General features: G+C 31.8%; 1 protein-coding gene across 14 annotated transcripts in view; it reads right to left on the minus strand.

The window, feature by feature from the left end:
- Positions 1-26,639, minus strand: part of Odf2l (outer dense fiber of sperm tails 2 like) — a 38,502-nt gene that overhangs the window by 3,377 nt on the left and 8,486 nt on the right. For 5 of the 14 annotated variants that reach the window (XM_078026648.1, XM_078026641.1, XM_078026644.1 and 2 more), the window contains 13 exons: positions 26,301-26,363; positions 26,117-26,188; positions 25,435-25,551; positions 25,298-25,324; positions 22,171-22,356; positions 18,195-18,304; positions 17,042-17,177; positions 15,970-16,029; positions 7,932-8,042; positions 6,078-6,182; positions 3,968-4,126; positions 2,307-2,389; positions 2,060-2,222 (listed from right to left, as the gene is read on the minus strand). In XM_078026648.1, the coding sequence (XP_077882774.1) occupies positions 2,060-2,222; positions 2,307-2,389; positions 3,968-4,126; positions 6,078-6,182; positions 7,932-8,042; positions 15,970-16,029; positions 17,042-17,177; positions 18,195-18,304; positions 22,171-22,356; positions 25,298-25,324; positions 25,435-25,551; positions 26,117-26,188; positions 26,301-26,363 (1,392 nt within the window). The remainder of the gene's footprint in view (positions 1-2,059; positions 2,223-2,306; positions 2,390-3,967; positions 4,127-6,077; positions 6,183-7,931; positions 8,043-15,969; positions 16,030-17,041; positions 17,178-18,194; positions 18,305-22,170; positions 22,357-25,297; positions 25,325-25,434; positions 25,552-26,116; positions 26,189-26,300; positions 26,364-26,639) is intronic. The other 9 variants (XM_078026645.1, XM_078026643.1, XM_021720834.2 and 6 more) reach the window with 6 other exon arrangements.

Here is a 26,639-nt window from a genome sequence, read left to right on the forward strand (position 1 = left end):
CTAAGGTAGGTGTTTTCTCCAACCACATATTTTTAACAATATAAGAGCAATTTCTATTTTTAATAGTATTTATATGCACCATGGTGTCTACAGCAGCAGTGGAATACATAAAGTTCTCATGAAATGCTGATTATATTTTTAAATGGATAGAATGGAGGGGAATGACACACACACAGAGAAACATGCGCGTTACACAACTGGCTTTTCATTCATTCACTTAAGTGGCCTGAATTTGAGTTTTCATATTTCTCTCATTGCTTATTTTATCAGAAAGTCTAGCTTAGCTCATCAAAAATTCAGATATATGAAAGGCTTTCTGTAGGAATGTAGAGACGGAGCCACAAAAATGAGAATGAAAGTCAGGTCCAGTCCAGGAACAAGAAGCTAGTAGGAAGAAGTATCCTCTAACATAAGGCTGTAGACATGGTTCTAAATTTTGATGAAAGAATTTACAAACATTTCTTCTGTACAAATGCTAAGGAAGATTTTGACTGAGGGATGCTAGCAGGATCTGAAGCTATGGAAGTAAAGGCCCTCAGAACAAATATTCATGCCCTTGGCACTATCTCCTTGAAGTGGGCTATGGAGATAGGGCAGTGATGGCACTTCAGAAGTGTACAGAAACTACAGATAGCCCCACATCCACTATAGTGGGAGAGAAAGGAGAGGGCAGACACATCTCTAAGGACTTTACTTTTGGGAAGGAATTTGAGAGTACCTATAATTTTCAAGGTTCACTAACAGCGAATCCAAAATAAAGCCATGTCTTATTTTCATAACAAAAGTTGGTGGGGCTGAGAAATTTGTATTACACTTCTGCCATTGGCAGTACATTTTGATATCTAGCTTTTATTCAACAATGTGCTCTCAAAATCAATTTAAATTGGCTTCTCAGAGTTTAAAAAAATAGACTATATATGTGATACTCGGAAGAGTCACATTTCAAGAATATTAGATTTTATCTGACTTTTATGAAATGAACATTAATGGAATTGAGGAAGACCATGGGTAGAAGTAAGTTTGGAGGAAATGATTCAGAATTTGGGTGTAGACCTACTAAGCCTGAGATGTCTACATTCACTGGGATGCCAAGTAAGTAGTAGAATATGTGAGTCTAGATTTCAGTGGGTGGACAGTGCTAGCTGGAGATACACATCTAAGAATCATCAGGATACAGATAATCACTTTTTAGCCTTACTTATGAAGAAATGCATAACCCCATTTTACTGGTTAAGAAAACTAAAGTTCAGAGAAGTGAACAATGTCAGTGTACAATGTGTCAGAACCAGCATTTAAACCTAGTTCCTCTTGGAATCAAAAAATTACCATTGTTCTTTCAAGATTCAAACTATTGTTTAAGTGTGAAAAACTCACTTCTCCTTTTGAGACTTTCTGAAGTCATTCCCTCTCCTTCCAGACTGAGGTAAGCACACTTTCCAGTTTTCCCTGAACCTGCCCTGTTACAGTGCCTACACGTAAGATGGCATCTGAGAGTCAAGTGTTGGTCCTTAAAAGTCCTGAGGCTGAAGTGTGCTGAAGCAGAGTATGCTGAGAGCTGAGGTGGGGTTTTTCCACCTTTATCTCTCAAGGACCAGCAGACTGCCTGACACACAGGAAAGCATTAGTTTAGGCGGAATGCTAATCTAACTATAATTTAATTCTTGCATGTATTTATTTATTTATACAACAAATATTTGTCAAAAAGGACTTGAGCTTTACAGCTCACCAGATCCTGACTGGAACAAAATTTTTAATTATTTGCCCATTTAACTTGATTTTATATTTTTAAAAGAGGATGGGGGGCAGAGTTACACCTTCGAAGTACTTCCTATCTCAGCCTGTTACCCCGCCACACAGCCATTTACCTGGTGGAGTAACTCTGGACCAATAATATATGTTTTTCTTCAAAGGAAAAATGGGTAAAGAACAAAAATACAATTGTTCCCTTTAACCTGTTATCAGGGTAAAGACAAGTCTGGCAACAGGAAATACTAACTATTTAAAAAGAGGACTCTTTGGCAAACTAATTAAAATGATTATAAATAAAGGACATCTGTACCTTATGTCTTCCTTCTTCTAAAACAGCTTCCAGTTGCCTGGCCAGTGCTGTATATTCTGCAGATTTCTCTTTAAACATCAGATTGCTGTGCTTAAGGCACTCTTCTTGGTTTGCCAGCTTCTTTTCAAGCTCTTTATTCTCTGCATCCATCTGTTCTAATTTTCTTTATACAGAAAATATATATTTTTAAATTATAGAGTTCAGGAAAAAAAATGCAACACCAATTTTAAGTCAATTTAATACCTACTGTTTAAGGTTTTCACACTTCAACTGAATTAGATAATTTTCCTCCTCTAGAGAAAGCTTTAGAAGACTGTGATTTTCATCAATCTAGAAGAAAAAAAAATATGCTTTCTTTATAATCAACTACCAAAGAAATCTAAATATTTTATTGTTAAAACAAAAAAAACAAGATATATAAAATTATTATTACTTCTATACAGAAAGATACCAAGAAATGTTACATTATGAAAATACAAATTCTTAAATTCCTCTTTAGGTTTTTTCTTTTTTTTAGAGAAGGAGAGAGAGTTTTAATATTTATTTATTTTTTTAGTTATTGGCAGACACAACATCTTTGTTTGTATGTGGTGCTGAGGATTGAACCCGGGCTGCACGCATGCCAGGCGAGCGAGTTACCGCTTGAGCCACATCCCCAGCCCCCTGATTAGGTTTAAAACAAACAAACAAAAACAATATGTACATAATAGAGAAAAAAAAATCAACTGAAAATTTTCTGGTTGATAGCAATTAAAATATGGGAAAATTACACAGTATTAATTTACTTAATTAATTGTTACTTAGTTTCTCTTATGTTTTATATTTCATTTAATGATGCTGATAATTTATTATCTGTAAATTTGTAACTGTAAGTAAAAACCATACTCTGCTGAGAAGCAAAATAAATCAAATATACAAATGCCCATGCCAAGACAGAATATCTTCCAAGCTGTGGCTCAGTGGTATACAAGCTTGCCTAGCCATGGGTGAGGCCTTGAGTTCCATGCCCAACACCATAAAAATAAATAAATATTAAAAAATTTAAAAAAATTCTTCCCATTGTTTCAAAGGCTGATTTAAGTAGCTTAAAAAGCTTTGAAAATTAAAAAAATTTTTTTTTCTCATAATTTCAACTAGTAATTTAGGTTAAATAAATATAATTTAACATTTTCCTAGAAAAATCTCTTCTCAGGAATTTAAGTTCACAAAATATTGCCTGCATGTTTTAATAAACAGGATGCATTTCATTTCAAAATGAAAATATACAGTTGGAAGACACAGAATGAATTCTTCCTATAACTATATTGCAAGTGAAAAAAAAGACTTGCTACCATGCTTGGATGTGCTTCTTTGAAAAAAAAATTAATCCATTCAAAAATACTTGAGTGATTTCATGTGCGAGGCACTGAGCTAGGAAATGGCTGTGTGATTATAAAAAGGACATACTTGATCCCTGTTCTGATTGGTTAAAAAGTATGAAAAAAATAAAAGAATTGAAAATAATGCCAATAAATGTGACACACAATTCTACTCAAAAGCATGATAATTTAAAGGTAAATTACAATCATTTAAAGGTAAATTACAATAATTCACCTTATCCTGATACCAGAAACATTTACATTAGCACAGCTTTGCTCTTGCCCTCATGTAATTACCATATCCGCCAATATCTAAATATAGATTTGCACTAATAGCCTAAGTTACTGATTTTTAATTATGAATTAAAAATCATAAAGCACTAAAAGTACAGCATATAACATAATATTATGGTATTTCATGAAAACATTTTATCATCAGAGGCAGATGGAAATGAAAAATCAACCCCTGACATGAGTGCCCTCAACTGGTGAATTCACTCCAAGTGTTCCTTTAACACATCTTGCAAAACTCAGAACAAACGCTGGACACCTGGCCCTGAAGCTCCCTAAGGATGTGTGCCTGGTCTGCACATTTCGCCTTGCAGTGCTGCAGGCTCTCTTGAGACTCCTGAAGCCTCCGTTCAGCCGCCGTCAAGGAATCACGGATATGCTCTACCTCCTTCAGATGAGACTCCATCTGGCCTCTCATCTGAGTGCGGCATTAGGAGAAATAAGTGCAAGATCACACATTTAGCATTAAAATTCTTATTATTTTAAATGCTAGATAAATGTTATATAATAAGTATTTTAGGTATAATGGTTTTAAACAACAATATTTAAACAAAATAAGTATGAACAAATATTAACTTAGATTCTGCTACATAAGAACATAAAATTAAAGTGGATTGGCCCTTTATTAATTTCCAAAAGGTTTGTTAAGAAAACAAATATGATGTTAGCTTGAGAAGAGGGTGTTTAAACTACTTAGGAAAGCATCTGTCATTTTGTGAATGAAAGCAAAATGACATCTGTCATTTTGTGAATAGATGTTAATATTAGTAAAATTGGTATACTACTTTTCCATTTTCTACCATCAGCCTATCAAGTAATTGTCATTTTCAGTCATTCAATCTTATAACTCAGATATTTAACTAAAAGAGAGCAACCCTGGTTCACTCATCGTGGCTCAAATTGGTGGGTTTACTGTATGTTACTTCAAGACAATATGAGCTTCCACTTGACTTATTTGATCATGGTTACAATGAACATATTTCTCTGACTTCATCTATATTATATTAACCCCAATCTATATTAAAACCTGCATCCTATAGTTCTTCTCTGAAGCGCTTTTGTGGACAGGTGACTCAAAACAATCTTTAAAATGCTCATACTGTTAATTATTAAAAAAAAAAATAGCCAGAATTGGCATTTAGGGTGCTCATAAGGAGGAGGAAAACCACGAGTATGACTCTTTCCCTGAGAAAGGGAACACCTGTATCCTCTATGTAGCATCTGGCAGCCTTGATTACAAAAGATGAAAACAGAAAGAAAGCATACTCTGTAAAACACCTAAGATCCAAGAGAAAACCAGGAAATTTAGTTGAAAAGGAAAAAGATTTAATTTAAAACCAAAATTACTTTTGTGGTTGTAGATCAGTAACTAAAAAAAAAAAAAGAAAAAAAAAACAGTAGCTGAAAAACACAAGCTTCTGCCCTCTGTGCCCTTGAACACAGATTTTTAAAATAGACGTCTTACAATGCTGCCTAGCTGAAGAGGAAACATTTTCATTGGAAATATCTCCTGAGAAGGAAACCAAAAGACATAAATACTGTCTGCTAAAAATAGATGAAAAATAATTTTAAGAAACTGGTAAGTTGAGCATTGGATGGGTTACTATCCATTACCTCTGTTTAACGCAGTGTGCCTGCTCTGGCTTATTTCTTCTTTCCAGTGGTGTCTTATTTGATTGAGAAACCCAAATTTGGGAGCAACCCAGCTTATTACACCCAGCTGGAATTGACCACTAACTTCATAACCTCTCCAACCAGGAGTTACCATCCGACAACTTTCACAGCTTCCTTACCAAAACAACATGAAACTCCAAAAAGGGATGCAGTTTCATTTAAAACTTAGAAATATTCACAAAAACATGTTCACTTGCCAACATTGGCCTTCCCCTATTCTGTTGCAATAGGGCAAATAAAAGGAAATGACGATTTTTTAAAAAAGGTATCATTTTTCTTCAAAAATGCATTTAGCAGAGAGTATTTACTTTGTAATTTTTTAGACACCAAAAAAAAAAAAAAAATTAAAACCAGAAAAAAAAAAGTGAGATTAGTTTGCATTTTATGGGCTGATAAATCTCAATGGTAATCAGATTTTAAAGTTTAAGTCTGATTCTGTATCAGAAAATAATAAACATCTATGCTATTTCTTAAATCATAAGAAAAAAAGTGATAAAACATTCACATAAACAAACAACATTTCAAGTCTGGAAGAAACATTACTTCCTCAGGAAAAAAAAAACTCCTACAGAGACTGAGAACAGACCATTCCTAGGTAAAAACCACAGAAAATGACCAAAATGAAAGAATTTGTATAACATTCACAGAGAAAAAACTATATAAATATTATCTTACAATTCAAATTTTTAAATTACCTCATCTAATTTTTTATTTTTGTTTTTTGTCATTAGATTATTTTCTTGTAGCAAACTTTCACACTTGCTTTTCACCATTTCAGCTGCTTCTTGCAACTTTTGTACCTAAAAATAAAATGCATTATTAGAGTACCATGTGTTATTTAATTATTTGGACTATAGCATGAATAAAAACTAAAAATCTGGATTCTCAAATTAAATAAATCATAATTTCCTTACCAATACCCTCAGTATGTTTATCTATCTAATGTTATTCCTTCTTTAAATATGAAATTGCTCAATGCTCTACTCTAATCCACAATTCTTTTATGGATTTACCTGTCTTCTTCCCTCAATGCGTCTAGCCTCTTCATTTGAACTCTGAAAACTACAGAGATTTGCAGGTAAAAGTTACTTTAAAGTATTAGTCTCCAGTCCAAACCAGCTTTCAATCCAATAATTTCTCCTACCATATGAAAATCTGCTCAAAAAATAGGTGAGCACTTCAGTAATTAAATTCTATGGTAACTCAGTTATAGTATTCTTGCTGAGGGATTAAATCTGCACAACCAAGTGGAAGACCCAGATGACATTCTCAATAACAGATCCACTGTCTTCATAGACTCCATTCTTTCCTCCTGCCTACAATATTCTAACTGGATGTCTCAACTCCGTTTTACCATCTAATCCATCCAGATGCATGGAACTCCTTTCCACTTGCATATACTTTGTCCTACCTTAACCTTTTCCCCTTTGATTCATTATCTTCTTTCTGTTCTTTTTATTATTATTTTTTAAGGTGGTACTGAGGACCAAACCTAGGACCTTGTATATGCTAGGCAAGTGCTCTACCACTGACCTAAACCCTCAGTCTGTCATTATTCTTTAACTCAAACTCTTTTTTCCAATAAATTCAAGATCTTTATTGAGCCATGAACAGTGGTACAAATCTGTAATCCCAGCAGCTCAGGAGGCTGAGGCAGGAGTATTGCAATTTCAAAGCTCTACTTGGGAACTTAGTGAGGCCCTACGTAATTTAGTAAGACTCTTGTCTCAAAATAAAAAATAAAAAGGATAGGGATGTGGCTCAGTGCTTAAGTGCCCCTGGATTTAATCTCTAATACCAAAAGAAAAAAAAAAAAGAGAGAGAGAGAGAACGATCTTTATTGGACCAGTTTGTTATTCATCTTGGAAAAATCTACAAAAGTTTCATTTTTTCCATGAAGCAGAATACTATATTTCCAAAACAAAGCTTTTCTACAAATTACTATTAAATATGTGCTTTATTTCACATACATTGTCATAAGCTCTTTTCAAGGTCTTTCACATGAATAAATCTGAATTATACTTTTATTAGGAAAGATGAAATGTTGGACATTAGTGACCCTGAAAGGGCATCATTATTGTAAGTTGATAACGTTAAATATATAAGATGAAAAACCAAATATAATCAAGATTAATAAGATTATACATTAAAATTCACATTATTGGGCTGGGTTGTGGCTCAGAGGTAGACACTTGCCTAGCATGCATGAGGTACTGGGTTCGATCCTCAGCACCACATAAAGTAAAATAAAGACACTGTGTTCACTCATAACTAAAAAATAAAAAAAAAATTCACATTCTGCCAATGAATTAATTGTATATTTACTTTTAGGAATATCCAATATACCCACAGGCAGTGTTTGAATTAGGTATTAGCAAATCATCTATCTATAAAAGTATTTGGGACCTTAAGAAACATTTGGGGCATATAATATGTCACAAAATAATAGCCCCACCTCTTCATTTCTATTTATTTAGATCACAAATAAAATACAGTGTTTTAAATTGTCTACCAATTTTAACAAATTTGAAACTAGATGCAGTGGTCACCTGAGTTTTATACACTTCAATAAGGGTTTTCTGTTGGTTTTCTAGTTCTTGTAATTCTAAGAGTTCCTCTTCAACAGAAACAACCTTGTCCTCCAAAGCAGCAAGTGTACCCTAGAAGGAATATATAATAGACTTTATAAGCTATTAGAATACATTTATACTCCAGTGTTACAGAATTATTAAAAAATACTTCATTTATCAACAAAATTAATAAAATAATTAGTTTTACTATATAGATTACCATCTGAAATTTAGGAATTTTGAAAAGTTAGTGACTAATATTTATAAAAAAATTTAATAAGACTTGCATGGGTCACATATTTTTTAAAACTTCTTAAAAATTTATTGACAAAAAGACAGGAATAATTTTGACAAGATAGTTCTTTTTAAATTAATGTAACACTTTATAATTTCAAAAGTATAACAGTTGGGGAGGATATGACAAAATTAATTAAAATTTACATGGAAGATAAATGGGAAATAACAGTACAATTTTTTTAAAGTTGTTCACAGACCTTTATTTCATTTATTTACTTATATGTGGTGCTGAGAATTGAACCCAGTACCTCACACATGCTAAGCAAGTGCTGTATCACTGAGCCACAACTCCAGCCCACCAGTACAATTTCGACAGGAATACTAAGTGGATAATGTCAATGCTTATTAAATATTAAAATGTGTAAAGAACTAAAATTATTGATATTAATATAAGAATACAGAGGACGGTGAAAAAGAAAAATATACAAAAACTACACTAAGTATATGATAAATAAAGTTGAATTTTTAAATCAATATAACATAGGTCAGTAAATAAATGAGATAAACGATTATTAGAAACAAAACATGTTAACTACTTGCCTCAGCCCAACACTAAAAAAGCATCAAGTGAGTTGAAGATTAAGCATATTTTTAAAAACCCAAATTTAAACATTTTCCCCAAGATTCAGGCAAAAATGTATTTGATTTTTAGAATGGTAACAACCTTACTGAGCATAAAATCAAAATAAGTTATGAAGAATTGTAAAGATCTGAGATTTTATTCTCCTTGAAAGCTTACCTACCGTTAGCCTATCACAGTTTCATGGATGCTAGCAGAAGACACAAGACTCCTAATCACAGAGAGAGGACTTTATTATTCACAGCAATAAAAGTGGCAAGACTGTCAGCATTTTTATCAGTTTATTGAGCCCCGGATCCCACAGGGCAAAACAAAGATGGCCAGATAACAACTGCATATGCTGTGGAATGTATTACTGTACAACAAACCTGAGTTTGGAAAACCCAAATATCATAGTAGGCAGTAAGTATGCCTGCCCTTTGTTCCGAAGAGAAGCACTGTGATTTTTTAAGGATGTGAATTACACAATTATCTTTGAAAACATGAGAGTGGAAGAAGATGGGGTTAGAGAGGTAGTTGAAAGCCAGATGGTGATATCATGTTATCATGATATTACTTGCTCTATAAACCCAGATACCATTACGGGGAGTGTCTGAGCACAACACTGGCATGGTTGACAACTGCTACATTGAATGCTGCCTGCAGAGCCCAGGGCAGAAGCAGGGAGAATGGTCAGGATGTCATGGTAAAATGATAATGGTGGCTTGACTCAAGGTAAAGAAACTGGTTCTAGTGAGAAGTGACCAATTACTGGATATATCTGAAGATTTGCTGATAGACTGGAAGTATGGTATGAGAGAAAATATGAGATAAAGAAAGAAAGGATTGAGATAAGGAAAACCACAGAATGAATGATATGGGGAAATAGCAAAGATTTTCATTTTGGACATGATAACTTTGAGACATCTATTAAATATCCAAATGGAAATGACGAATAGGCAACAGAATTTATGTGTGGAATTTCAAGGCAAGTTCTAGGCTAGAGGTATAAATTGGAGAACCCCCAGCATTTGGATGGTATTTAAGGTTACAAGACTGATATTACCTAATAACTACTAAATGAGAATAACAAATTTAGAGAGATTCATTTTAAAATTAGTACTTTTAATTGCCTACAACTGGAAAAAGTATAGGGATTCTTTTGCCAATTGAAGATATACTTATGATGCAATTTGGAAATATATAACCAGAATGGTCTTCTATTTTGACCATATAATTTCATTTCTCAAAATTTATTCTAAGAAAACAGGTTTGCAAAAAAGCCAAAGAAACTACATTTTTATTTATAATAGTGAAAAATTGTATTACCAAAAGTAATATATATATAAACAATATACAAAATGATATACACCAAAATATTAACTTCAGTTGTTTTTCACTTGTGAAATCACAAGTGTTTTTAATTTTTTTCCTTTTGTGCCATTCTATTTTTCCAACTATATATAATGAACAAATAAAACTTTATAACCCCTGCAAATAAACTTTGGTTGTTTTTAACAGAGGAGATTGGTAGACCATCGCAGAAATATCAGTAAGCTTCTTGTTTAAAATTTTAAAATCTAAAACTATTCTCAAGTAATTAAGAATAACAATTAAACATCTTATAGATGTAATTTAGAATAACAATTAAACAAATAAAATTAAACATCTAGGCAATTTTCTATTATATGTCAAACATTCCTAGACATTCTCTCTAAACAAAAATCTCAAGAATAATGCATTATAAATACATGTTTCTGAATTATTAACAGAATATGCCTAAATAAACTTGAACTCAATAACTACTAATTTAAAATTAATTTCATTATCATGTGATTAAAACAGATTTATAATTAACAAAATTTCCTCCTAGTCCTTTCCCTTGGAAGGATATAATAAACAATAATAAGGATAAAGCAACTTAAGTACATTCAACAAATATTGATTGAGCACTGAGGCTATGCTACACCTTCCTTGAGCACCTGTGCACACAAAATGGTAGTTTATAAGGATGGATTCATCCTCACTAGGAAGACTTCAGAAGGAAGTGGCATTTGATCTAAGCTTTAAAGGAAAGGGTCATATATCTAAATAAGTTAAAAGTCAAGTCATATAAGACTTTCAGAGGTAATTTTTTTTTTTTTCCTGTCCATCCTGCTGCTTGAAACTTGTCTACAAGTTGGAGTTGGTTGGAGTTCTAGAAGCCATTTGAATTATGAAGATAAAAGTCACAGTCTAGGAATGGCACAACAGAGTTAAAAAGAAGTTAAGATCTCCAATGACATATCAACTCTGAACTGTCAAGTATGGACTTCTTTATTTAACAAACATATACTCCTACTTTATTTAAACCACTTTATTTGGTTTTCTGTTAGAGACAGTGAAGTTGAATCTTAGCAAATATAAGACTTGCTGAAATACAAAAGATTCTTTCCTAGAGGTGTTCATGTATTTTGTTTACTGAAGTTTCCATTATATTCTAGCAAAGTTCATGTAATTTAGAAGATGAGAGAAATCAAGTTTGTAATTATAAAATATCAGCAAGGTTGTATGCAGTATTTTCTTCCTTCCTTCATCCAAATTCTAATCCCTACTATTCCACTAAACTAGCTGTGTGATCTTACTGGGTAAAGATTATTAATGTGCTTTATCAGAGAGTACACCCTAGATTAAATAGAATTAAAGAGTCTTCTTTTAGAGACCACATTTGTTTATTTCCCTTCCTTCCCAAGAAAAAACTAATATAGAAATAATAATGTTTACAAATCCACTTAAAAAGAATGGTCCATGAGCCATGAAATAAAAAAATATTTTTGACGCTTCTGGAAAGCTGTTGACAGATTAATGAAGCAGGAAAGAATACAGCTAAGGAGGAAGCTCATGTACCTGTATAATCTAGAGAGGCACAGTGCTGAGGGCAAGAGTAGAATGTGTGTTAAAAGGATTAATTCAAAGTCTGGGAAGAGAATGATAACCACTACTACCACTAATACCCCTCTGCCATACTCAAGGAGGAATGCCTACAACCAGGCCTTTACCTCCGAAAAAATAAAAACAATGAAGGTTCTTCTCTAAAGAAACTGAGTTACCTTTCTGGGGAGAACCAGAACAGAAGAATGGTATTGGTGACCCAGAGTAAAGATGCCTATGGTTATAGCATTATTTTAGGGCTACCAGGGAGAAAGTAAAGTAATATCTGTCAAGGAAAAAAGACTAACCACATATTCAGATTGGCTTTTAATTGTCTATTTTCTCATTAGTTTTTCTATCATCTCATTTATAAATTCTTAAGTGCCACCAGATATTTGAATAAAGAGAGCAATATGAAAAAAAACCCAATTAAAAAAAGTTTCATTTTTTTTAAAGTTTCATTTCTTATCTCAATAATTTTTTAGTTAAAAAGAAAAATACATGATCCAGAAGAAAAAATAAATTGGGAAAATAAAAAACTATTCTCATAAGTATTTTCAGATATTTGATGATAGGAACACTCAAAGAACACTAAAAATTTAGACATTCTTGAGCGATGGTACTCACCTACAGTCCTAGATACTAGAAGCTGAGGCACAAAGCATGTTGCCAAAGCCTGGGCAACACAAAAAGGACTACCCCATTTGGAAAAAAAAGAAAACTTGAAAATTCAAATTTTGTAAGAAAGATAAAAATCAAGGAGATCTCCTAAAATATTAAACAAAAACCAGAGATTGTAGAAACAGTACTGATCCAGTAGGAACAACAAATCATCAGTACTATCAGCAGTACATCTAGTAATAGAGACTCAAAAAGATGGAAAGGGGCAAGGGTATTACCAATCAAATAATACTAGAATTTTCCAAAGCAAAAGAATGTTAATCTTTGTATGTACAAGATCAATAAAGTACTTGGCAATGTGGACAAGAAGACAACATACCTAGAAAATGTGTTTGAAATTCTAAAACATCAAGGATAAAGGGAATTTTTTTTTAAAACTTCAATTAAAAATGTCACTACCAAGGAAAGAATCAGACTGTCAACAGATTTTCTCCACCAGCAACTCTAGAAGATAAAAAAGGAAAGCCATCAAAGCTTTGAGTAAAAATTCATCTCCCTTTAGGATTCTATAGCTGAAATTATTGACCAAAATGAGGACAGAATAAAGGCATTTTTTAGACATATAAAAACTTTATGTTTACTTCCCTTTTCTTAAAGGAAAGTTTTAAAAAGATATATTTCTGAAAAAAATGAGGAATAACAAGAAAGACAACATCAGATCCAGGAAACAGCAGAACCATAATAGCAGCCAAAGTCCAGCACAGCTTCTGGGAAGCAGGCCTGGAGACCAACCCATGAGCATCAAAACAGGAAGACAGAGGGTCTCAAGTAGAAGAGTCCAGGGAAAACAGGTTCTTCAGAGAACAGAAACATGATGAGAGTTTCAGGAAAAAACAAGGCTATGATAAGGGCAAAGAGCACAACAAGCAGACATTTGGAAATTCCAGGAAAAATTAAAAAGCTGGAAAAGAAAAAACTGTAAAGATTATTTGACAGTGTAATTAAAGAACAATTACGTATTCATTGTTGTCTGTGTTTAGAATTAATCCATAAAAAGAGATTTTAAGAATACAGGACAAATTGTCAAGATTAACAGTACTAGCAACATAAAAAGAAACTGGGAGGTGAAAAGAGAAAAAAGATGAAGAGAAAAGTAGACATCAGTACCCTTACTAAACAGGAAGTCAATGCATATAATCTGTTTTGTGTTTCACATCTGTCCAATGAAGCGCCCCCACCTGCCCCACTGGAAAGCAAAGGAATGATGCCAGTGTGACAAAAGAAGTCACTTTTGTTCTACTGCATTTTTTCCCAGCTTATAATAGTCTGCAACATCAAAAAAACATGAGCTGAATATAAAATGCACAAACGCAATTAAACATGCACACACACCTAGAGATGCACTGTACATAAAGCCAATATGCCCCAGGTTCTTCCTCTTCCTTCTGTGGTTATAAACCCTGTCCTGGAAGTGTTTATTGCATTTTGCCCTTATGTTAAGAATTTTGTGTCCCTAACAATCTTTTTTTAAACAATCTTTTAAAAAACTTCTTCTATCAACCCACCTTTATTAAAAAAAAATAATAATAAAGTAAAATAAGTCAATCCCCCCAAACTAAAGGTCAAATGTTCTCTCTGGTACATGGATGCTAACACACAAAAAAGGGGTAGGAGAACAGAAGTTCTGTGGACTAGACAAAGGGGAATGACAGTAAGGGAGTGGGGATAGGAATAGGAAAGACAGTGGAATGAATCTAACCTGACTTTCCTAAGTAAGTATTTACTAAGTGTTTTTATATGAGGAATTTAACATGTCTTTTTAGTTGTCTGAGTATTTAGTCATTTTTGTTAGTGCCCTACTAATTAGAAAGTGACTAAATAATATATATTATATATGATATATATATATATATATTATAAGTGACTAAATTTGATAAAACAAAATACTTATGGTGTATGGTTTAGAGATATACAGATAACCACCAGAAGAGCCCGAAATTGTAACTGTTTAGAGATTTAAAACTAGCTTCTCGACGAACTGCATATTAAAACCACTGATATAATTTTTATCTCTCAAATTAGTGAAAGTTATAAACAATAGATTTTATTTCTAGTGCTGATAAAGTATAGAGAATTAGTAACATTGTTAGTGACCTAATTTTTTGAGAAAAAAAATGTGGCAAAGCTATCTTTACAAATGTTTATATCCCTTGACCCAGTAATCCTACATGTGGGAATCTACGCTAAAGAAAACACAACAACAACAAAACCTTTATATACAAAAAAAAAAAAAATTAGAGCATTGTTTGTAAAAGTTAAAAAATTGAGAATAATGAAATGTGATTTAGGGGAATACATACCACAAAGGGAATATATATCACAAAGCAATTACAAAGGATGCTTAGTGTTAAGTTTATACTTATTACTCTTCTGTAATATATTTTCCATTTTAAATTGAACAAAGCAAGACATATTTAGTGACAACTATGGAATAAAAACAAATTTTACAAAATGTGATTATCTCCAGGATATATGGAATCAATAGTTATTGTGTTCTTTTCCTTCTGTATTTCAATAGTTTCTAAGTTTGCTATAATGAATATGCATTCTTCCCTCAGAAGATAATACTAAATAATGAAGAGTAGAGCTATGCACTAAATAACTGAATTTCTTTTATAAAGAAAATAAGAAATCCATATTACCTAAAACCTATGAACTTACAGAATTTTCTGAGAGAAAAATTCTGTTTAGAGAATTTACTAATTCTGAATGTCACTGCTATTAAAAAAAAAAGTTAAGTACATATGTTATAACTCTGATTTTAAAAAATCTTTCTTTACCAAATGTAGCCAAAATAATGATATTACTAAATAAGCTAAAGGTGAAAAAAAGCAGAACCTTGCTACTTCCTGTCACATGTATCAATTAGATTCCTAACACTTCCTCCATTCATTCCCAAAGGACCACAGGCAACAGCACTGTCAAGTTCAAGTCCTCCTTTAAATAAATTAAATCTCTCTACTTGGAACAAAATGGGCTTGAGCTTTATGAGCCTGACCTTGACCACTGACTTAAAGGAGACTGAAAATCAAGGTGAGGAAAGATCAATATTATAAACCAACATAGGGAAAGGATCTTTCTGGCTTGGGTACAGCGACCTTTCTGTCATACACAGAAGTACCCTTTAATTACTGTATACTACAGTACCTAAAAAATAGATTGGCCCTGGGAAAATATGCCAAAATCTACAATGGATTAAATTCTCTTTCTAGTACATGATGTTTTAGAGATATGAAGAAAGAAAATTTAGAAAGAATAAAAGATATTTGATTTGTATCCAAATCCCTTCTGAGAAATAATCTTTTAAAATAACAATTATGAAACTTAAAGCATGAAATACCATCATTTTATTAAAGCGATTTTCTTTGGTGATAATTTTTAAATTTTCTATATATTTTCTCATAAAAAAATTCATAAAATCAGTCAATTACATTTTTTATGTAAAGTTTACATAATTCTAAACAGCCAATCATATATTTTTTTCCAAGAAAAAGAAATGAATACATTTATAATGAAAAAAATCACTTAGCTCTTTAAAAATGTAATTTTGGCAGGCACCGTGGCACAAACCTGTAATTCCAGTGACTTGAGAGGCTGAGGCAGGAGGAACAAGTTCCAGCAAGACCTGCTCTCAAAATAAAAATAAAAAGAGCTGGTGGTAGAGTGCCCCTGGCTTCAATCCCTAGTACCACACACAAAAAAAACGGTCTTAGTACTACTTCTCTTTTAACATTAAAAATCTTTTCCTCTCCAAGTACCACATAAATTAAAATATACATCTTAATACACAAAATAAATCTATATTGCTATATCTATTAGGTAATCTTAAATGCTATAATAAAATTACACTGTTATAAACACAGAAAAACAAGTCTCTCTAGAATGTACTTGTGTTGGATATTATGCTAATATACTGTTATTTATCCTATACACACAAACTTTATTTCATTGTTCAAAATGATTATTTTCTGTCCTCCAAAAGTAGTATTATGAAATTGAAATTCATAGTGCCAACATCTGGTTACATGTATCTCTTGGTGACTGAGAACTCAACTTCTTATTTCTCAGGAAAGTATGAAAATTTCTTCCCCTTCTCTTCTCTGGTACAAATACAAACCAATCACCCCTTGGATTTGACTCAGTTGGAAAATTCTTTCTGATTATAAAGCAGCCAAGAACATACTTTCTGGTTTCAAACAGACCAGGCTTGAGATTATATTCTAATGTAACCATGACACTTAGCAATAGTCTTACACATTAACGTAATTTTGGATGATTCACTTTATTGCTAAAACTAGAGAGTAAATAAATTTTCCTAAAGCTGAGGCAAAGAGATAGTTATTCAACTTCATAAGCTTTATTTTACACTGCTGAATACAATTAAACATGTATCTGTGTATGTAACTATAAACAATTATATATAGATACATATACAAATGTGTGTGGATATATGCATATGCACACACACACACACACACACACACACACACACACACACACACACACACGCACGACAGATTTAGCAGTTGTCTACTGTAATACTCTAAGAGCCAGAGAAACAAACATGCAGAATCTTCAAGTTACTTCTACTAAGTGAAGTTGTCATTACATAATACACAACAGACAGACACATAATTAGTACCTTCAATTCCTTGTTTTCAAGATTCAGAGTTTCACTTTCATGTTCCATTGAATGAAGTTTTCTAAGAATATCTTCACATGAATTTTTTCCATGGACTTCCATCTTCTTCAGGTCTTCCAAAAGATTAGTGATTTGTCTTTATAAAATCAATAATATATTTTATAAAAGTAATAAAAGTTTTCATTCAAGTAACATATCTTAAGTGTGTTTCTGAAATATATATAAATACACGTCCATATATATTTATATACACATGTATATGCACACACACCGACACACAGGATGCACTGTTTCAAACAGGAAATACACAAAAAAGTTAACAGAACTCAGCAAGGGAGGAAATCTGGAAGGTTACTAGGTTACCAGAGTTACTTTGAATAGAATCAACTATCCATTGATAATGCCAATAAAAAATTATACAACAATCTCTCTGCTAGTCAATAAAAAGTGTAAGCTATCATTCACAGTTATACATGTCTGTTTCTCACATTTGTATATATGTACATAAGCACATACTCTTTTAGGGATAAGTTGAAAGAAAGGATCAAGAAAGACAATGACAACCATCTTCAGAAGCAAATTATATGTGTTAGTTTTCAATGATAAAAATGAACAGAACACATAGAAAACAAAAATAGTGAAAAAAAAATTTAAGGGTTTGTTATTGTTAGTTTATCAGTAGTAAATTTCAAAGCATAAAATGTATGACTGTTTAGTCATTGATTTTCTGTTATGCATTTAAGTCACTTTAATTAAGGAATAATTTTAGGATTTCAGAGCATTTGTGTGTTATAAAGTTTGTTATATATTTTTACACATTCTTATTTGAAAAATACTTCCACTTAAGAAAAAACTGCATTAATATTTACTAAAAATAACATCACATACTCAAATATGAAGTACTAATTAATATGAAGTTAATAAATATGAAGTTCAAAATTATAAAACTGGGACACCAATGCACTTTTTATAATGAGTGATCATTTTTTTATTATACAGTAAGAAAACTACAGAATTATAACAAAAATAAATCATGTTGCTAACACCTTTACTAAATGAAATACAGAAACATCAAAGAATCAACAATTCAAAAAGAAAGTAATTAAAAATGCTTCATACCAAACAGTAAAAAGATTCTAAATTCTTTTCTTACTTTTTCATTGTTTCGATCTGAACTTCCAATTCAGTTTTTTCTATTACAATTTTCTCATAATGATTTTTCCAGGCATTAGAAGCTGAAACCGTTTCAGACAACTTGGCTTCCTAAAAAATACATAAAATATCATCTCGTATTTTAAAAGTATTTTGTTAAGAGTCCTATACATATCTTCCAATAAAAGTGTGAAACAATCTTCCAATAAAGTGTGAAACTTTTATTGTAGGAAATTTTAGTGTATAATTTTGAATACAGGAAAATTTTAAACTTTAAAAAAGTATCTATATTACTATCTTTTATTATCATTTTAAAGGATGTTAATGCAACTATTTTTAAACAATAATTTGTAATTACAAAGATAATTTCCTTTCTACTTATTACACTTTTCATTTTGCATTCCATATGCATAAGATGCAAACAACTAAATAAGCATCTAGATGGTGTACATAGAAACTATTCTCAATTCTACAACTCCATAGCATTTAGTAATACAGCTTATTTATCTTTGTTATAATAATGTCACACTGTTTTTAGACATCATCCCTGTTGGTCATGTTTTAAACCAGTGTTCTGCTACTGTCAGCAAAGAGATGCAAGTGGCAGTGGTGGCTAATCCATTTTGAATATGAGCTTCATGAGGTAGGGATTTTTGTCTGTTTTGTTCATTGTGGTAGGCCTATGATTTTTTTTTAATTTTATTTTTATTGATTGTTCAAAACATTACAGAGCTCAAGACATATCATCTTTCATACATTCGACTCAATTGGGTTTTGAACTCCCCAAATACATAATACAGACTCACTTCTGTTACATACTCACATTTTTACATAATGGCATATTAATGACTGTTGTATTCTGCTACCTTTCCTATCCCCTACTATCCCCCCTCCCCTCCCCTCCCCTCCCATCTTCCCTCTCTACCTCCTCTGCTGTTGTTCAATTCTCTCCCCTTTTTTTCCCCCCACCCCCTTGCCCCTCATAACCTCTTATAATTTTGTGTATCACTGAAGGTCTCCTACCATTTCCATATGTTTTCCCTTCTCTCTTCCTTTCTCTCCCCCCATTCGTCTTAGTTTACTGTTAGTCTTTTCCTCATGCTCTTCCTTCCTGTTCTATTCTTAGTGGCTCTCTTTATATCAAAGAAGACATTTGACTTTTGTTTTTTAGGGCTTGGCTAGCTTCACTTAGCATAATCTGCTCTAATGCCATCCATTTCCCTGCAAATTCTATGATTTTGTCGTTTCTTAGTGCTGCATAATACTCCATTGTGTATAGCTGCCACAATTTTTTTATCCACTCATCTATTGAAGGGCATCTAGGTTGGTTCCACAGTCTAGCTATTGTGAATTGTGCTGCTATAATCATTGATGTGGCCGTATCCGTATAGTGTGCTCTTTTAAGGTCCTCAGGGAATTAGGCCTATGATTTTGAGAGTGCCTGGAACAAAACAAACACTAAATAAATAACTGTTGAACAGCTCTCTACTAATTCACCCAAAGAGCTGTAGCCACTCTACCCTTGTCTACATTCTACAGAAAAACAAACTCATTAGAGTACAAGTGTCAGTAATTATAAATCAGAAGACCCAGAAACAATGATGCCAACAGTTAAAATGTATGGATGCTTCCTTCTATTCTTTCCTCATTCATCCATTCACTGAAAAAGCATTCTGAACATCTATTATGTGCAAGGTATTGTTTGTCCATATTTTTCATAGTAATATTTCTGGTATGTGGAAAAAACAGTATTCTATTTTCATATTTTGTGTAAAATGAAATTGAACATAAGTATAAGTTAAGTATAATATACATTATAAAGCGTGATTCCATGTAATATTATAAATTATATATTTAAAATTTTAATTATAAAAAAGAAATTTATATATTACATATATAATTGTGACCTATAACTTGTGTGTGGTATGATACTTAATTAGTGTGACATTCCTAGAATGCAGAAACCAGTTAATGATGAAGTTATCTTTTTAGAGAACTTTTTGAGGTGGCCTACCTTTTTTCTTTGCTTTAAAGAAATGGCACATATCTCAACCACTAGAAACAAGTTAAGTCCTGTGTAATTTTCAAAAAAGGAAATGGGTAATTCTTCTGTATGCAGAATTACAAGACTTTTAATATTCTAGTCTCTAAGTACTAAAAGTAGGATCAGTTCTTCCCAGCACTTTCAAAATCCTCCTTTTTTCTTTCATCTGCTCTTATAAACATGCAGACACACAGCAAAAGCCCTTCCACACCTCCTTCTACCGCATTGAAATTGCTTGTGAACTGGGTAACTAGTGACTTTCTATCAACCATAGACCACAAGCCCTTCCAAATCGTCACTCTCCTTGATTTCTCTGTGCTACCTGGTAAATTTTAGGCACTGTACGAATGTGTGATGACATCTTATTAAATGATTATTTAGTTCCTGTTGCTAAACTCTTCATGTTTTGGACTTAAAGGGATACATTTTAAATAACGGTATTCTCAGGTCACTGTGATAAACAAGCTCATACTATCTGGGACTTATATTCTAGTAGAGGAAAACAGAAAAAAGAAAGATGAGGTGGGAGAAGAAGAGACAACCACAAAAAAATGAGATGGCAATAAATGCAATGAAAAAAAACAAAGTAATATGAGTAATTATTGTAGGATAACTTATAATAGTCAGGAAAAGTATCTCTGAAGATATAGTAACCTGAATGATTAAAACAAGAACCAAATATAATGAGCTGGCAAAGAACATTAAAGCCTGAGGAAGCAGCAAACAAACAAACTCCACCAACTCCATGCATTAGAGGAAAAGAAAGGAGAACAGTAAGGTAAAATGTAGTCTGGACGTACACTGTATGCTGACCTGTTTTCTCATGTATCCCTCCCTATCATGTAAGATAAACGGTATCATTATACAGATAGAGGAAATTGAAACTTGGAGAAGTTAATTTCCTTATCTAATGTTACATAGTTCACAAGTGGAGGAGCATTTCTACACTAAGACATGAGGCTATTTCAATAGGAAAACCTCAAGAATGTTAATGACTCAATTAGTTTTTGCCACTTAAGAATACCTTCAAGCAATCAACTACAGCCTTCCTGACTTTAAACCTTGTTTCCAATCCTTCTATCTAGATAAATTCCAATGAATATAGTTTAAACATTAGACTTTAAAATGTTAACAAGAACTTATAAAATATTGTTAATGTGAAGAAGTTTTATATAGGTCTGTTTTCATTTCTAAAAGCCTCTAATAATTCTAACATAAGTTCTTCAGAGGTGGGATACTAGTGGTGCATTAATAAGAAAAAATATTTAATTAGTTGATAATTGAATAAATATAAAAATTTGTCAAAAACAACAAAGTGTTAAGGCCACTTTTCTACTCTGTACTATACACAAAGATATCTTTCACATGGTGTGTTTACGTCAGCATATGGTTTTAAATGCATTACAGAGATGAAATGAAGTAAATTACTGAATAAAATCATATGGTCTAATAACATAAATCAGCACTTCCCCAAACTGATATTTCTCAGAACCAGTTCCAAGAGTTTCTTTGTGGCAAAAGAAGAGTTCTGTGGTTATATAAGTTTGGGAAACTCTTAGTTTAATAACCACAGTACACTGTGTTTCTGAACGCCTTCTCAAGGCCTTTAATACAGTAATGTTCACTGTAACTTTCCAAAGGGAAACATGTGTGAAGCCTTACCCTTAGTGGGCCACAGAAGCTTTATGTGCAAGTGTGTATGATACACACAACAATTCCTGTAAGTAAAGTCGCAAAAGAAATGCTGATATTATCCAATAGGCAAATTTGGATATTTTATGTAATCTTTCAGAATAAAAGATTAAAGCAAATAGGATAAGTAAAGATTTTCCTATTTATCAGTAGTGTTAAAAGAAGAATAAAACAATTACATATCATGGCATTAACAACATAAATTAAGTACATAAATCTATGTAAAAAAATGTATGCTTACCTGATCTCTAATCTGAGAAGTAAGGTGTTCAATATCTCCTGTAAAATGTTCAAGCCTTTGTTTGTAAATTTTAGAAGCCTTTTTTAGAGCTACAGTTTTTTGCCTACTTGCTTCTTTCACTGCTGTAGTCTCATCCTTATTTGTCTTGAGTTGCAAGTTCCATTTAGCTATCTTGATTTCTAAGTCCTAAAAAAGTATTAGCAACAATTAAATTATTTCAGAACTCTAATGTTCATATGAACACTATAAAAACACTTATATTATCTTCCACATATATTTTATCAAAACAACTAATCATAAGATTTACAAAACAGGAAAACAGTGAAGAAAGGAGACTGTACCAATGCTTCTTTATAACCAGTTAAGTAATGCAAATTTTAACTGTTTAAGCCTATGGAAAATTAATAACATTATTAAAGAGACTAAACTGTGATTAACTAGGACACTTTTTTAGTTCACATCTAGAACATGACACAAAGTACCAGTTTTAGAAACTAGTTTTAGAAAGCATAATTGAGCTGGAAATGATTTAAATAATAGGTATGCAAAACTCAAAGGAAAGTGGTAGCTTCCCAAATATATTGATATTCTTCAGTTTGTAAGATAAAAGTGTAAAGGAGATATGATGGAAATCTATGAAGGATACAGATGAGATAAACATAGACTTATTTACAAAATTTCAATTTGCTGGAATAAGGAGGCATGCCACTAGAAAGAGCTACATTAAGGACAATAAAATTACTGTTTTACTCAAAAAAGTTGTAAATTTATGAAAGTAATGACTGATTTTAAGACCAGATATGTTTAGATAAATTACTGACTATCAGATCCATAATGTCAGTAAAGGTAAAAAGGTATTGGAAGGCTGGCTTCTATCCACTGAGTGTTAACAGGCTTGATCATCTCTTTGACATCTCTTGGTAAAATGAGACAGAATAATAGCCTAGGTGGAAGAAAGATCTTATCCAGAATAACAACTTTCGTTTTTTTATTTCAAAAGTTTTAAGATATTGTATTTAAAGTTTTTGAGTGTTAAGTATATGAGAATGTAAACACTTAGGATTTTAATGCTTTTACATTTTGAAAGCTAGGTAACATCAAAACCAATGTGGATTTATTAGATAACTTGGATATTAGTCTCTCCCATTTCTCAGACAATTATTCTAATTAAAAAAAATTCAGAGGAGTCACAGTAAAAGATGGGGCTTTTTAACTTAACTTTATGATCAATAAAAACTATGCTTCTTAACTTTCACTTAAACTAGAGATTAAGAAGTACATATTTAGATTTGACCCCTGTGGAGAGAGATTGGGGGAACTAAAACATGCGGCATGCGGCAACATGTTGTTGAATTGTTTTCAAAAACATACCTAAAACAACAACAACAACAACAACAACAACAAATCCCGTGAAACATTGTAATAGTTGGGTAAAAACAAGGAAGAGCAGAACAGCAAGGAACATCCACAGAAAATACAATTGCCATTCCTCTAAAAAGCCACAGGGTGTCAGTCACACAACATGAAGAGTTGCTACACAAGGGAAAAAAATGTTTACACATAAAAAGTGAAATTGAAGTGGCTGCAAGCATATTTTCTCACGAGTTTTGCCAAATCTCACACTTAAGCACTATAAAGGAGTATAATAAAACTATTATTTTTACAATTTCAAAATAACAACCCAGTCATTTGCCAAATGGACAAATAGTTAAGGTAGATTAGATTGTCTTTCCCTATTACCAAAAGCTATACACTGATGCCTATTATATAATTATTCTCTATATCTTCTAAAAATATAAAAATATCTCAATGGTAGTTGCCAAATTACAAAGATTTAGATGGAAAAAGTGGATCAAAGTATCTTTGGGAGAGTTCTTGGAGAAATACAACATACACTTAAAGGATCCAATTCAACAAACAGACTCAAAAAGAGTAAAAAACTAGGATTATTCCAACCTAAATTCATTGTATTCTCTTAAAAAGTAAACAGAACAAAATGTTAAGTCTAAAATCAAAGAACTAAATTCTGGTCACTGATTACTTAATGCTTTAAATTCCAAAGAATAAGTATGATAAGGAAGTAGAAAAATCAATATCCTAAGGAAACAATTATAATCATTTCTTAACAGTAGTATTAAGAATGTTACGGCAAAATCTCTGGATTTTAGCCTTATGTTCTTTCTCCAAATTATGGATATAAAAAATGTTTGTTAAGCTTAACTTTAAAAATAATTTAATATTTTATTTTTAAATAAAATATTTTTAAAAAAACTTTCCAACCACCATTTGAGCATATAATTAAAAATTGTGTAACATAAATTGGCACAGATAACTACCTGACATACTAACTCACAATTATTCTCTTGTGTTTACCAAACAGAGCACTGCAATACCAAATCCACCTCATCTGCAGTGTCCTAGGATACCAATGCAAAGGACACAAGGATCTCTAGGGAGAAGGTACTTAAAAAAGCAAGCAAGGGGAAACAAGCAACAAAATTTACATCTTCCATAAACATTCTCAATGTCCTCTTGAAGGGCAAAAGCTTTTTGTCATTAAAGAAAAAACTTTTAAAGGCCAGAGCACAGTTTTGAAATATGTGCTGCACAGTTGCAGACATCTGGTATGAGTCAGGAGTCTAAATGCAATCAGATTTCTAACTAGAAGTACTCCTGTTCAGTGGAGTTTGGGTCTGTATACTTCTGCAGAGATGGGACCACTATTCCTTTGCCTTTGTCAAAAACAATGACAATAGATCGAGTTAGGTTGTGATACATGATGACAACTTGAAATAATTATCTCAAAGTGATTGTGATTCAAAGAGAATAATTAAAACAAAAACTCCCTTTAACTTTATGGTTACAAGGTTACATAACAAGAAAATTACTCAATTACCTGAATATTAAAGCTAGATTAACTAATTTTAAAATTATAATTAATAACAAAAAATGTAATGACTGCTTATTAATTATGTGTGAGAATATGTATGTACATCTTGAGAAAGATTTTGAAAGTAATTCAATTTCTACAAATCCTTCCTAGACAGGTATTAAAAAGAAATGGCATTTTCATATTGACATTTGGATCCAAGTCAGAAGGTCTAGGAATCTTATGATCAGGATTTACCTTCAATATGGATTTCCCATGGCAACACTGAAATTGAAATTTTTTATAATCATTATATTTCATAACTAAGGAATAGATTTTATAGTTTTTATTAATTTTATCTCTTAAATTTTAAAAATAGTTAAGTAATTTATAACCTTCATGTATTCTTTTAACTTATCATTCTCTGCTTCCCTTTTATGAATCTGGAGCTGTAGTCGTTCATGTACTAGTTTCACTGCCTGAGATAAACGGTTTGCTTTCAAAGTATTTTCCTATAACAGAGAAAAAAGAACAAACAAAAACATTATTTGCTATAATTCCCAATACCTTTAATTTTACCACAAATGAAGACACTCTAAAAAGCTGATAAAAAGCAAAGTCCTGCTTTACATAAACTACTGCCTCATTATATTTCATGTAAAATCAGGAGTTTTCTTCCCACATTTAATTTGATGTCTCCTAATAATTATCTTTTTAAATATTTCCATCTGTCCTTATAAGTAAAATTATAGGTATATCTAAAATGCTACTATTTATACCAAAATTCCTTAATTTGAATTCCAAAATTCTAAGTCATGAGTCCCTAATTTGTAGTGATTTATGCCAAGTAACCTTACTGAAACACAATAAAACCCTAACAAACAAACAAAAATTTAAAATGGTGTACTTATACATAAATCTTGTAAATTATATTAAATAATCTAATAATCTGGGCTGTCAAAAAGCACTTCTTGCATAATTTCTGAGAATATGGAATCAGGATGGGAAGAAATAAAAAAATGTGACAATATTAAGAAAATATGATGAATTAAGATAAGAAGCTCAAAATTTGTTTACCTTCTCATTCTGAAACAAACAAGTAAGTTCTTGGATATAGGCCTCCTTTTCAAGTACCTTCTTCTTAAGATTCTTCAGCAAAAATAACGTAAGAGTTAGAAATTTCACAATTTACTATTGCTAATTTTATAAAGTCAAGTAGCAAACAAGCAAAACAAAAATACAAAATGAAAAAAAAACTTACAATATTTTCACTTTCATTATCAGTCAGATTCTGTAATAACATGCTTGGTAAATTGTCTCCTGTCTGTAAAGAAAGCATTTTATCATAAATGCTCACAAAGTATAATTCTCGACATAAAAAAGTAGAAAGAATAAGCATAATTCAAAAAATTCATATGAGCAAATACTATGCAACTGTGCAGATTTCTAAAAGTTAGCCATGGGAAAGATTGTCTTAAGTTTTCCAAATAATTTTTGTCCATAATTTATTAATTTACTAAAATTAATCCCCAAAGAATATCTCAGGAAGTATAGGTCAATGACATATATAAAAAAAAACCCATACAGAAAAGCAGCTTAA

Source organism: Ictidomys tridecemlineatus, chromosome 11 (assembly GCF_052094955.1).
Source record: "Ictidomys tridecemlineatus isolate mIctTri1 chromosome 11, mIctTri1.hap1, whole genome shotgun sequence".
In the NCBI taxonomy this organism is placed as follows: Eukaryota; Metazoa; Chordata; class Mammalia; order Rodentia; family Sciuridae; genus Ictidomys; species Ictidomys tridecemlineatus.